This window comes from Mobula birostris, chromosome 11 (genome assembly GCF_030028105.1).
Source record: "Mobula birostris isolate sMobBir1 chromosome 11, sMobBir1.hap1, whole genome shotgun sequence".
NCBI classification, from domain to species: Eukaryota; Metazoa; Chordata; class Chondrichthyes; order Myliobatiformes; family Myliobatidae; genus Mobula; species Mobula birostris.
The window spans coordinates 13,868,140-13,882,756 of NC_092380.1; the positions used below are offsets into that span (position 1 = coordinate 13,868,140).

Consider the following 14,617-nt stretch of genomic DNA (forward strand, 5'->3'; position numbering starts at 1 on the left):
TCTTCTTTTAGTTAGTCCTGACGAAGGGTCTCGGCCCGAAACGTCGACTGTACCTTCTCCTCGAGATGCTGCCTGGCCTGCTGAGTTCACCAGCAACTTTTATGTGTGTTGCTTGAAATTCCAGCATCTGCAGATTTCCTCGTGATTGCGTTACTTATTGCTTATTTATTTACTATTATTTGCTTTTTTTTTTGTATTTTACCCAGTTTGTCCTCTTTTGCACATTGGTTGTTGTCTGTCTTTCTGTGTAGTATTTTTTTAAAAGGTCATTGATTCTATTGTGTTTCTTTGTACCTATATAAATGCCCACAAGAAAATGAATCTCAGGTAGCATATACATTGATAATAAATTTACTTTGAACTTTGATTATGCTGGAATGGGTCCCTAGCTGCTGTAAAGAGGTCACAATCTATTAACCTAGCAACAGCAGGCAGGAGAAACCAGGGATGTTTACAAGTCTTTTCTTACCTACTCGAATATCAAGAGGCCAACCGTTTTTCTCAGCGGCTGTTCCAATCTCTGACACTGGGTGTGCAAGGTCAGGGGTGAATGGACCATTAATATGTGGTTTAAGCTGAAACAAGAAGAAAAAAAAGAATGTAACATGGGAAAAACACTTGATATAGTTGGCTTGAAGAGTACAAATTCTTTTAAAACCTTAAAGCAAGATTTAAGAAAACTATAGTTCTGAGAGAGTGAAATGAGGAAAATGAAGAGTGCAAGTAGCACAGAGGGCCATTACAGGGAATTAACTCCCAATAGATAGTGAACAATTTGATATACTGTATATTTCAAAAATTACTTTTATTTCAGAAATGGGGAAGGTAACTTTACTCCAGTGCACATCTATACCATCACGGGACATCAATAATGTTCTGGAACATCTTGGTGTTTGATTAACTTTGCCTGGGCAGATTTAGGGCACGTGTACAAAACTTTCATTTCCATGGAATACTTGCAATTGATATTCTAGGTCATTGTAAATTATTGGGTTCACTTGGGAAGATTTGTGCTTTAATATGGACAAATGGTTCATTAGGCCATGGGTTCATTTGGGAGGCCGTGCTTTAGGATGGATGAATGGTTCATTAGGCTATGGGTTCAAGCTGCCTCTACAAACCTGGGGAGTCTGAACTACCATCCAGAACTGGGAGAATACATCATCCATCCAGACGTTAAACCATTACATTTCTATTCAAAACTAGCAGTTCAGGTCAATACAAAATAGCAAATCAATCACAATACAGTGCTATCTTGTTACCCAACAGGTATCAAGGACAACTTTAACTCCTGCCTTATTTGTAACCTGTGTTACAAATGAAATTAACATTAACTCAATTTCCTTTCCGGGGACAAGATGATATCTAGGTCCACAATAGAACAAGGCATGTTTTATATATTTTGCTATACTTGCTTTCTTGTAGGAAACCAGCCAAATTCTTCCTACAGTACCGCACAGTGTCACAAACTCAAGTATAAATCCTAACAGTGACCCAGAAGTCAACAGCTGAGTCCAAGCCATAGAATGCGGAAGATTCAAGACTAAACCCCAGTTAACATTATATCTGATCCAAGCAAAAAGGCTGCAACTATTTAGCAAAGCATTCAACAAGGTCCCTACCATTAGGTTGACTCAAAAGATTAAAGAACGTAGGATCCATGGTTGTGGTAGGTTGGATTGAAAATCGGCTTGGTCATATAAGACAGAAGGTAGTGATAGAAGGGGGTTATTCCCACTGACAAGACAGAAATTAGAGGAGATGTGGATAGTGAGGAAGGTTGTCAAAGGATACTGCAGAATATATATCAAGGTTCCAAAATTCAAAGTCAATTTATTATCAAAGAAGATATATGTCACCATATACTGCTCTGAGATTATTTTCCTGCAGGTATTTATAGTAGAACAAAGAAATAATACAGAATCTACACAGCACACACTAAAAACTACACACAAAGACTGACCATCAATGTGCAAAAGAGGATAACAGATAGATAATACCGAGAATATGAATTTAGAGTCCATAGGTTATTGAATCAGTTCAGTGTTGAGGTGAGTGAAGTTATCCACACTGGTTCAGGAGCTTGATGATTGAAGGGTAATAACTGCTCTTACAGGTTCGTCAGTTGGAAATGTGGCCACAGAAAATGGAGATGGAGTTTAATCTGGACAAGTGTGAGACGTTGCACTTTGGTAGGTCAAATTTAAGAAACAAGGATACAATAAATAGCAGGACCCTTGGGGGCACTGCTATACAGGGAGATGTTGAAGTGCAAGCAGGAACACAATTAGACAGGGCTGTAAAGAAGTCAGACCACTTTTGGATTATTGTGTGGATTTCTGGTCATCAAACTACAGGAAGGACGTGGTATAGAAGAGGTTCACCAGGATGTTGCCTGGATTAGACGGTATAAGGTACAAGGAGAGGCTGGACAAGCATTGCTTGTTTTCTCTGGAGCACGGGAGGCCTGGGAGTGACCTGATAAAAGTATATAAAATTATGAAAGGCATAGATAGGATACGTAGTCAGTCTTTTTGCCCAGGATGGCAATGTCAGATATTACAGGACATAGCTTTAAAATGAGAGAGGGAAAGTTTAAAGGGGACTTGCAAGACTTTTTTTTCTACACAGAGAAAGGTAGATGCTTAGGATGGACTGCCTGAGGTACTAGTGGTGCAAGCAGATCCAATAGCAATGTACAAGAGGTATTCGGACAGGCATGTGAACAGGCAGGGAAATTAAAGGATAGAGGCCACATTCAGGGAGAAAGGATTAGTTTAAATTGACATCATGGATAGCACAGAGACTATGGGCTGAAGGGCCTGTTCCATGTTCTTTATATAAAGCTAATTTTTTTAATGTGCAACACACACAAAATGCTGGAGGAACTCAGCAGGTCAAGCAACATCTATGGAAAGGAACAGAATTTCTTCTGTTTATGATTAGTTTTCTTATATTTGCTTTCAAGATCTAGGTGTTACTGGCAAAGCAAACATACATTATCCATTGCTAATTGCCTTTGAGAGTTAGTGGTGAACCACTGCATGGTACTCCCAATACTGAAGGTGTAGGAGCTCCAGGATTTAAAGTCAGCAACAATAGAAAGCTGACAATAAATTTTGTGAGTCAGGATGGCACAGTGAAACCTCTCGGTAGAGTCTGTTTCACTCATCCTTTATGGTGGTAGAGGTTACAAGTTTGGGAGATGTCCTTACAGTATCCTGGGTAATTAACTGCAGCACATTTTGTAGACCATATGTGTTGTGGCCACTGTACACTGATGGTGGAGAGAATGAATGTTAAGGACTGGTGTGATGCTTTGTCTTTCTTGGCCCTGGCAGAGGGACCCCTGGAACACATCCTCAGCAGCTACCCAAAAGCCCCTAACGCTGGCTCCACGACTGGGTGCTGAAGGCAGTGCCTGAAAGGTATCTCCTCCGCCATTGACAACGGTAAGCACTTCCGCCAATCCAGAAAGCCCACAGCCTTTGTCAAAGCTGGAGACCAATCACAGCTTAAGACCAGATCACCAGCAGGCTTCTTTGCCACGGCATCTGACTGGCAACTGAAAGTCCATCTTTACAAGCAATTAAAGTTCCCTGACTTCATCGCATCATCATCACTGAGGCCTGGCATGGTCATTCTGTAAGAAACCTTGAAGCAGGTGGTCATGGTAGACTGACAGCGCCTTGGGAAGACTGGATGGAGGAGACGTATGAGCGTAAGAAAGCCAAATACCAAGAGTTGGTAGAGCTGTGCCAGATACAGGGGTGGAGGGCATGATGTGAGCCTACAGAGCCTAAAGGGGTGTAGAGGTTTTGCTGGCTGCTCAGTGCAGAACCTACTCTTTCCTTGGCATTACAGGGGCTGCAAAGAGAAGAGCCATCAGGATCGTCACAGAGGCTGCTGAACGAGCTACGGATCAAGAGGTAAGACCCATGGACCAATGCTGCTGGGACACAAGCCGAGGCTTGATCAACCCTAGCTGGGTCACCTCGGCGAAGGTGTCTGATGTTGAAAGACCTGAAATACCCGATAACCCACTGATGTGTTCCAGCACATAGAAACATAGAAAACCTACAGCACAATACAGGTCCTTCGGCCCACAAAGCTGTGCTGAACACGTCCTTACCTTAGAACTACCTAGGCTTAGCCAGCGCCCTCTACTTTTCTAAGCTCCATGTATCCATCCAGGAGTCTCTTAAAAGACCCTATAGTTTCTGCCTCCACCACCGCCGCCGGCAGCCCATTCCAAATACTCACCACTCTCCGCATAAAAAAAACTTACTCCTGACATCTCCTCTGAACCTACTTCCCAGCACCTTAAAACTGTGCCCTCTCGTGTTAGCTACTTCAGCCCTGGGAAAAAGCCTCTGACTATCCACACGGTCAATGCCTGTCATTATCTTGTACACATCTATCAGGTCACCTCTCATGCTCGGTCGCTCCAAGGAGAAAAGGCCGAGTTCACTCAACCTATTCTCATAAGGCATGCTCCCCAATCCAGGCAACATCCTTGTAAATCTCCTCTGCACCCTTTCTATAGTTTCCACATCCTTCCTGTAGTGAGGCGACCAGTTTGTATCCTAGGACGTATCTCAGCATCAGATGGTGTTGAGCTCCACAAGATTTGTTAGCTTTGTGATCATCCATGCACTCCAGATTTGTACCTGGCAGATGATGGAAAGTCCTTGGAATATCCTAAGTGAGTCACTCACCACAGAATACCAGCCTCCGGCCTGCTCTTGCTGTCTTGGTATTTATGTCTGCTCCTGTTGAGTTCCTGCTGAACAGTGACCTCCAAGATATTGATGGGTAGGGTCATGGCAGAGATAATGCCACTGAACGTCAAGGGAAAGTGACCAATTCTCGCTTGTTGGATATGATCACTGCCTTGTATTTTTTGTGGTTCAAATGTCTAACGCTATGTCTTGATGAGGAGCTGCAAATTAAATCGAACTATTTGCAATCGACAGTGAAAACCTGATCTCATTATGGAAATTAAGTCATTGATGAAGCACTGAGATGACTGGGCCAAGGACACTGCCCTCAGCAATGCCTGCAATCGTGACCTGGGGCCGGAATAATTAACCTCTGATAATCACAGGCACCTTGCTTTGGGTACAAAATTAACCCAACCATTGGAGTATTTTCCTCTTGATGATAAAGGCAATCACTCTCATCTCACCTCTGTAATTCTTGATAGCACTGCCAACAACAGCTTCCCTCGCTATGATAGCTGAGAGTACATAGATTGATTCTGTGGTAATTAACTAGATCGGATTTGTTCTGCCTCTTGTGAACAGGAAATGTGGGCAATTTTCCACATTATCAGAGAGATGTCAGATAATGTAATTGTATTGGAATAATTTGGTTGGAGGTATGGCTAGTTCTGGAGCACAGATCTTCAACACTACAGCTGAAGACCTGTGCATCAAAAAGGCAGTGGCCACAATACAGCAGTATTACAGCCAAAATTAACCCTGACCCTTCTGACAACATCCTGCCATGAGGTAATCAAAGTAGGAACCTCATCCCTCTTGATCAGGGAAACTTAGTAAAGGAGCGAGGAGTCAATTATAGAAGGCTCATGTGACCAACTTACACTTACACTAATTCAGGCAAAGGACTCACTTTTCACATATAAACTCACAGACAAGATTCTTCTTAAATATCCTGGAAAAGAGGAAGATGGTGGAGGGAAAAACAGCAACAGATATCTATCCAAAAGTTGCACCTGCCTTTTCAGCAGAGGATATAACACATTTCAGTTTCTCGTTCAGACACCCAGGATTACTTTGAACAGTTTAGAAGATTCATAAAACAGCTCTGGAGTTCAGAGATAAGAAGAAATCAGCCAGAAGAGAATGCTAATGTTCAAAAGGAGGAGAAAGAATTTAATCCTACGAAGCTGTTGTTCAGAGTTACAGCTTACTAGATCAAAGTACAATGAGCTCTAGTGAGTTTAGAGCTCAGTGGATTAATCAATAATACAAAATGTTCTACAAAACAGGTACAATAATTCACTCCTCCTGTTCAGAATGCAAGCAGGGAAAGGATGACAAAATCTGTGTTGATGTTTTCAAGCCTGTGGAAATACATGCAATTTAAAAAAAAATGTAAAGGTTGAAGTTAATTAGTTTCTGCACTGAGACCAAAATAATTTCCAGTGGATGAGCAAGGTCAGGGAGGGAAGTCAACGCAAAAAACCTCTACACAAGTAACTCAAGACCGACAAAAATATTTCAATGAAAACATTCCACAATTATGCCCAATTTAAATGGCAGTGATATTGAACTTAAGCCAAGCAGCTTGGTGCTCATTCTGCAGCTGTACAGGATATACAAAGGGAGGGAGGGAAGGAACGTCGACTCAGACCATGAGGGGCCTGCGTCGGGCATTTTCATGCCTTACAAAGCGCAGATTGGAAGTCTGTGTGGGGCGCCACTCCTCGCACAGACTAGGGTAATGTGTGGTTAAGTGCCTTGCTCACGCTGCCACAGCTGAGGCTCGAACTAGTGACCTTCAAATCACTAGATGAACGCCTTAACCATTTGGCCATGTGCCCAACACAAAGGCTAATGCAAAAATGGTCCAAGTTAGTACAGGAGACGACTCATTGGGTTAACCGGCCTCCATCAATGCCATAAGTATATGGCAGCTCAAAATTGTTTTGTTTTAAAATCTACAATTTAAAAATTGGTCACATGAAAGTGAAGCTGAACTGTTGTGGCTCTAGTGATGAAGCCCTACAGCTCTAAAACAGCACATTAGCAGAGTAGTTAACATACAGTTTAAAAACGACAGCAACTGTGCTGCCTGTACGGAGTTTGTATGTTCTCCTAGTTTTGTGAATTTCCTCTGGGTACTCCAATTTCCTCCCACATTCCAGAAATGTATGGGTTAGTATGTTGTGGGCAAACTACAGTACTGTGCCTGAGACTTCTGCACAGTGCACAGTATTGTACTTGTCAATGTGGAGGAGAGACTGAGTTTTAAATCTGGCGGGAGCAAAGGATATCGGGAATGGCGAGGGTGGAGGACAGAGAGTGGTGTGGGACAGATGGCAGAGAAGGAGTGCTGGGGCAGGGGATGGTGCACGTTCAGACACACCCAGCTCTGAAACACCAGTCAAGGTCATTCGATTCCAAACAATTGGTCTATTGATCATTATAGAAAGTCTCTTTGGTGTTTCCCATTCCCTTCCCCTTTTCCCGACCATGATTCCCCTCTCCCTGCCCCCTTCCCACTCTCAGTCCACAACAGAGACCTGTATCAGGGTCAGGTTTATCACCACTCACATATGTCATGAAATTGTTGGCTGCACCCAACACATCCTTGGACTGTGGATGCATTTCACCGTCTGTTTCAATGTCCCTGTGACAAATAAAGCTAATCTTTATCTTTGAAGCCTGTTGTGTGGGCTTACACACAAATCCATTCCTACAGCCAAGTGGCTTGCTCTTCACTGAACAGCTGCATCAACCTTCCCTTCGTCCCCCATCTCCTTCCCCCCACCTATTAGAATATAGTGACTCAAGGCAGTAGCACACCATCTGCTCCTCAGGGCAATTAATAGGACCTGTGCCATTAACGCCTCATGTTGCAAAAGTAAACTGAAAAGGAAAGTCAGATCAGAGTGGCATAACAGACAAGAGGAGTGAAGTGGGCCACATGGCTCTTCAAAACTGCTCTGTCATTCAATAAGTGATAATTACACTTCAACACATAAAGGCAAAACTAAAGCACTTGTGCCCACGTTCAGCCAGAATGGGTAATCCTTCTCTACCAGCTATTCGGAAGCCAGTCTTTAGTCACTTTGCTGCACTCTGTCCGATATGAAGAGATGGCTGAAAAGCCATGGGATTAGACAAAGTCTTGGCTGCAGTTCTGAACCAGCTGTGCCTCTAACCCAGGAAGTTCCCGAACTTTTTTAATGGCATGAACCAATACCATTAAGCAAGGGGCCCGAGGACCCCAGGCTGGGAATCCCTGCTCCAGCCACACACTTGGGAGTCCAAGCACCCTTGACATTCACCGGTGCTTCCATTGCCAATTTGTCCACAGTCAACATCTGGATGTGGGGGTAGTGGGAGGAGGTCACTATTCAGCAAATGAATCAGCTGCATAAATAGTGTAAATGCAAGAGACTAGGTACCAACCCAGTTTTAGAACAATGGACATGCTATTTGATTTTGAATGGAAGTTAGCAGCAAAATGGTGAGGTTTCCTTTACCTCAGTCAGGTTAATTTCAATGAGTTGATCATATTGACAGCCCTCATCAGGAACTAGCAGGTCCTGGAATTCATCAGCAATGGCAGCAATCTCTGAAAAATGCAAAAGAAAGAACATTTAAAGGACTGTTCATTTCTGCCACTAGTAGGTGGTATTGCTGTCTCACAGCTCTAGAGATCTTGAATTGACCTTGACATTGGACACCATCTGTTTGGAGTTTGCACATGTTCCCCACGTCTTCATGAGTTTCCTCCGAGTGCTCCCATATCCTTCCACACCTTGAAGGTGTGCTGGTAAATTACCCCTCACTGTAGGTAAATGACAAATGAATCAAAGCAGATCTGATGCAGGATAAGCTACAGGGGAATGAAAAGGAATGGTGATTGACGGATAGGATAGTTCTGCTGGGAAGTAGCATGGATTCAATGGGTTGAATAGCTGTCTAATTACGTATTACAGCACAAAGGATCTCTCTTCAGGATATCCAAGTGGTGTAATGTAGGCACAGAACACAGCAGGTTAAGTACTGGTGGTAGAGTCACTACCTCAAGGCATTGGGGAACCAGGTTCAATCCAACCTCGGGTGCTGAATCTGTGCTTGTTCTCCCTTTGACCATGTAGATTTCCTTCTGGTCCTCTGGTTCCCTCCCAAAGACATGTTCATTGCTAGCCGGTCACTGTAAATTCTTTCTCGTGTGGATGTTGGTGGCAGAATCAGCAAGGGATGGATGAGAACATGAAAATGTTTTTAAAAATGTGATTAACAGAAATTTCTTTTTGTTTTTCCTTCTGCTTCCGTGCTTCTTCACTTACTAAAAGCCTGTTACATGTCCTGAAGAAGGGTCACAGTCCAAAACATCGACTATTTATTCATTTCCATAGATGGTGCCTGACCTGCTAAGTTCCTCCCACATTTTGTGTGTTGCTCTGGATTTCCAGCAGCTGTAGAATCCCTTGTGTTTATCACGTCAGCTTTTATTTTGCAGCTTTGACAGAAGGCCACTGACCTGCAACATCAGGCATATTTCCCTCGGCAAATGTCATAGTATCATGTAGGTTGGAAATTGACTCTCAATCAAAGAGCCAAAACAAAAGCTGACATTTAACGAGTTTTAAGTGGAGAAGCAGAAGAACAGGAGGAACAAAAAGGAAGTTCTGTTATAGGATACAAAGCAGGAGAGTTATCAAAAGTATGATGGTGTAAAATAAGAGTTCTTGATAGGATGAGAAACAGGTGGAACTCCGGGGGATCCAAGTGCTGTTCATAACAAAAAAGTAGGCCATTGTTCAATTTGAAATGTTACCTCCTAACTACGAAGAGAGATGCTTATTTTGAGATTTGGTTGAACTTAATTGGACATTATGAAAAGGCTGAGGACAAAAGACATGGAAAAATAATTAAGATAATTTTTAAATCAAGGAGTCCATTCCAGGTACATGATGGGAAGAAATGTTCCTATATCAATACCTAATTTACCCTTAACTAGTTTGAATTCATATTGCCTTATTCTATTTTGAAAAACAAAACCTTGTTGAAATTTACTTTCTTTATGCTAGTTACAATCATGAATACCTTTGCATCACCCTATGGATGCCTGCTTAAGTATCTGCAACTTGTTACAGATCAGAAATGGATCCATGGCATCTTCCTTCATTGACTTGGAAATGGCATAACCCAACAACCAGAACAAGAGTAACTTCTCAAGATATAGATTACTAAGAGATCTGCTCATTTTGATCTCAATTTCCTCCCACTTTATGTGACGTAAATGATATACAATGCCAATCACTATCAGACTTTGTACCTGTAAGGTTCAAAGTAACTTTCACTGGTACCTCATGACACAGCGTCTTTCTCGCTCTATCACACTCAACAAGCTGGGACACGAAACTGGTTCAAAATCTATCTTAAATAATCATCAATAATGTACATTAAACAACTAGAGACCAGACCGTGATCCAGTGAAGACAAAAGACAGCTTGAGACATGCTGAACGATGCCTCAGACCGAACTCAGTGATCCCAATCAGATCAAAGCTTTGCAGTTGTGACACAGTTTCATTTGCATCCACATTTTTGAAAAGATGCAGCCCTACAAGTCACACCCCCAGGTCGAAATCAAGGAAGTCCTTGCCCTCCATCAACATGGAAATACCTTCACCAGAAGGGGTGTGTAAAGGCAACGGGCTACACTCTCCTCAAGAGCACAAATATGAGCATTTAATGCTGGTCTGGTCTGTAAAGGTAACATCTCACAAGGGAAGAAGAAAATAAAAAGAAATCAATTATTTAAATGGTAATTACCCAGCGTGGAAAAAAATGGGAACATTGGGATCGTGTTGGGCAGGCAACATTCATCTATAATAAAGGAGCTTTTGTAACGCACCCAACATTGGCTTACTTTGCTAAACTAATCTTGCAACTTGCACACTGCTTCCTGCAACTGTATTCTCTGTAGTTTACTGTAATTGGCACAGGAACCAATTTCCACAATATAGCTCCAAGTTTGCTTCTAACCCCTACTGTCTCTCATTTCACTCCATACATCTCTCAGCCATTTCAAAATGCTGCTTTCAACACTCTGCATCCTTTGTTTTCACCCACAGCTAGGTTTCATCCCAAACTCTCACACCAAGCACTGAGGGGGAGTGGTCTCTCTCTCTATGCTGTCAGAGGATGTGACCCAAGTTCTGCAATTTATGGATTGAATTGTGTACAAATCCAATGTTCAAATTGGACTCCTTCAGTTTTTTTTATATTCTGTGTTTTTGCCTGTTCTTTCTTGTTGCTGTTTGGCGCAATTTGTTCTTTTGTGCTGTGGGTTGATGTTCTTGCCATATGCACGATTTGTTTTTCTGCATGGGGGGTGGTGTTTGATGTTCTGGTTGCCATTGTGCGATTTATTTTTTCACTGAGGGAGGGGCGGGTTGACGATCGTGGTGCCGTTTGCGAGATTTTTTTTGTGGGGGTTAATGTAATTCTTTGAACGAGTTCCATGGTTTTCTTTGTTTTGTGGCTATCTGGAGAAGACAAATCTCAGTGTTGTACACTGCATACATAGTTTGATAATAAATAAACCTTTGAACCTTTAAACAGTTTTTCATGTGGAATTTTGATAACTGGCTGATACTAACTGCTTTAGAATAATTTTAACTGAAAATGAATTCCATTATTTCAGCTATGCCCGAAGTGTAAAGTTCCTCAGTCAACTATCTAATTTGTTACCTTTTCTGAATATGGGCATCACATTAGTGTGTTACTGGCTGTCTCTAGTGACTTCCTAATGAAGGTGTTGTACCTTGTTAATCTCTTTCAGCCCTCTGAGATAGATACCTTCTACCACCAGGAATTTACTGACTCAATGACTGGGCGTGATCACACTTTGACCTGGAGTTTAACAGAATTGGGGTTTTCACTGAAACTTATTGAATATCCAAAGACACAGATAAAAGAATGTTTCCTATAGTGGGATGGCCTAGGACCAGAGGACACAGTCTCAGAATAGAGCGATGTCCATTTAGAACAGAGTTGAGGAAGTATTTCTTTAGCCTCTTTAGAGGGTGATGAATCCACGGAATTCATTGCCACATACTGCACTGGAGGCCAAATCATTGGATATATTTCAAGTGGAGATTAACTGGTTCTTGATTAGTCAGGGCATCAAAGGTTATGGGGATAATGCAGAAGAATGGGGTTGGGAGGGAAAATAAATCAGCCATAATGGAATGGCAGAGCAGACTCAATGAGCTGAATGGTCCAATTCTGTTTTATGTCTTTTAGTGTCTGTGTCTGTTCATGTGTCCGTTCGAGCCCCAAACTGGTGCAATTTGCATATAGAAGTCAAAAGAAAAAAGTGTTTTAAAGCTTACAACCCAGATGGTTCCAGCAGGGCATTGGCAAATTCCTGTTTCAAGAGATTACATTGCTGAATTCACTGCCTAGCTTATGATTGTTGACATAGCAATGAAACAGGCAAGCATCAATAGCGCCAGAGGCGTGAGGACACGCCAAAAACTTATCATAAACATCAGTGTCTTCAGCAGTTTTAATTTGCTGGATAAAGGTGGGCAAATGCTACAAGCTTCTTTACCAATGGTCAGAGGGATTTACTATTTATTGTTTGCAAAATACTGCAGTACTAGCATGATGTGCAACAGGCCTCACCCTATCAGTTATTTACTTTGCCCTGTCCATACCTCCACCCCATCTTCTCTTAACTTGTTTCTTCCTTTCTCAGTTCCGACCATCTTTTATGTCAGCATTTACTCTGTTTTTCTCTTTCTGAGGATGCTGCCCGACTACTGGGAACCTCCGGATTTCCAGCAAATCGTTATTTTTCCGATCTTCCCGCACCCCTTATGGAAGCGGTCAGCTAGGGTGCAATGGTCTGAAGTCAGGGTGGATTGAGTGGTTTGCCACCACTTGTCCGATTTGCTTGAGCATGCAATCGAAGAGAAGAGAAATCAATCTCATACCATACCAAGGCCAAACGCAGCATCCATGAAAAGAAACCTAATTTAAATCAGCCAGTTCAGCAAAAATGAGGCACTGTTCTTTGAACCAATTCAGCCTTGTTCTAGGCAATGAATTTAAGAATGCAATCACAAATAATGAACAGACTTTATTATACCAACAGAGGGAAGTGAACTATCAGCTCAGCCTGCTTAACTGCACTCTTTGAAGGAAGTAGCTTCTTGCTTCCATTCAAATTTCATAACCATCATCATTTCGTGCCGTGTCATGGCTTTCCATCTGTCTTCCCATCTGTTGTTTTTATTCTTTTCTCTATCGATGACCATGATTGTTCTTGGCAAATTTTTCTGCAGAAGTGGTTTGCCATTGCCGCCTTCTGGGCAGAGTCTTTGCTAGACGGGTGACCCTAGTCATTTATCAATACTCTTCAGAGATTGTCTGCCTGGCATCAGTGGTTGCACAACCAGGACTTGTGATATGCATCAGCTGCTCAAATGACCGTCCACTGCCTGTTCCCGTGGTTTCACATGACCTGATCGGCAGCGGGGGGGGGGTTAAGCAAGTGCCACACCTTGCCCAAGGCTGGCGGAGGGAAGGGGCGCCATACACCTCCTCTAATAGAGACGTATCTCCACCCTGACACCAAAAAATTATAACTGGGATATATTCAATTGCACTGAGTTAAACAGGCCAGTCAATCACTAATTACCTAAAAGAACTCCTGCAGACAAACTGAACTTTCAAATTATTGATCCTTGTACTACTTTGGATTTAATTCATCCACACACCAACTTTAATTTAGTCCCTGTATTCCTAAATGGACTTTAGAAGAATGAAGGGATTGCATTGAAACCTATCGACCTATTGAAAGATCACGATAGAGTGGACATGGAGAGAATGCATCCAATACTGGGAGAGTCTAGGACCAAAGAGCACAGCCTCAGAATAGAAGGACATCCCTTTGGAACAGAGATGAGGAGGAATTTCTTTAGCCAACAGTTAGTGAATCTGTGGAATTCATTACCAAAGATGGCTATGGAAGTCAAGTCACTGGGTATATTTAAAGCGGAGATTGATTGGTCTTTGATTAGTAAGGGTGTTACAAGTTACAGGGAGAAGGCAGGAGATTGGGGTTGAGAGGAAAAATAAATCAGTCATGACCGAATGGCGGAACAGATTCGATGGACTGAATGGCCTAAATTGAAAAATGTTAAACTAAATTTGGGTACAATAGCAATTTACTGGCCTTGATTGCTTATCTGAAGTGGCGGATTCACGTAGTACAAGGGCAGCTGGGGAACGTGTTCAAATCATTAAATATGGCAGTGAAACACCAAAACCAGCAATGGTGACAACAAAACTCATGGATTATTGCACGAACCTTTCCAGTTCAGTAATATCCTTTATGGAAGAGAATTCGCCATCATTACACCTAATCTGGCCGATAAAGTATCTGCCACCTCAGATCAGAGGCAATAAGAAATAGGCAAGTAGTATTGATACTGCCAACAACATCCACATCCCTTGATCAAACATTTCAATTACCTTTAGGAAACCAACTTTCTCCAGCCTTCCCTCCTGCTCTATCACTAGTTTAATTGGGAATACACCTTAAAATATTTTCCAGTAAGAACTCACCACCCATTGTTTGTCACTCTCCTCAGACTCACCTGCTCTGCCAGTCTTTTCCATGTATTTCTTCATCCTATGGTTGTAGGGGAAAACTGAAGTGGTTGCTCCAATCTCTGCACCCATGTTGCAGATTGTAGCCATGCCTGGGGAAGGAAACAGGATTAGTTTAGTTTAAACCGTAACTTCATGCTTTTACTCAAAGAAAAAGCACTATTTCATCACAGTTCATGCAATCAAATTCAACAGTTGTTGCAGACAATAAACAAAATGTCCAAA

General features: G+C 42.2%; 1 protein-coding gene across 1 annotated transcript in view; it reads right to left on the reverse strand.

Moving 5' to 3' along the window:
• aco2 (aconitase 2, mitochondrial) overlaps nt 1-14,617 on the reverse strand; it is a 75,980-nt gene that overhangs the window by 35,362 nt on the left and 26,001 nt on the right. The window contains exons 7-9 of the mRNA XM_072271711.1: nt 14,380-14,484; nt 8,237-8,328; nt 470-575 (exon numbers count right to left, since the gene is read on the reverse strand). Of these exons, the coding sequence (XP_072127812.1) occupies nt 470-575; nt 8,237-8,328; nt 14,380-14,484 (303 nt within the window). The remainder of the gene's footprint in view (nt 1-469; nt 576-8,236; nt 8,329-14,379; nt 14,485-14,617) is intronic.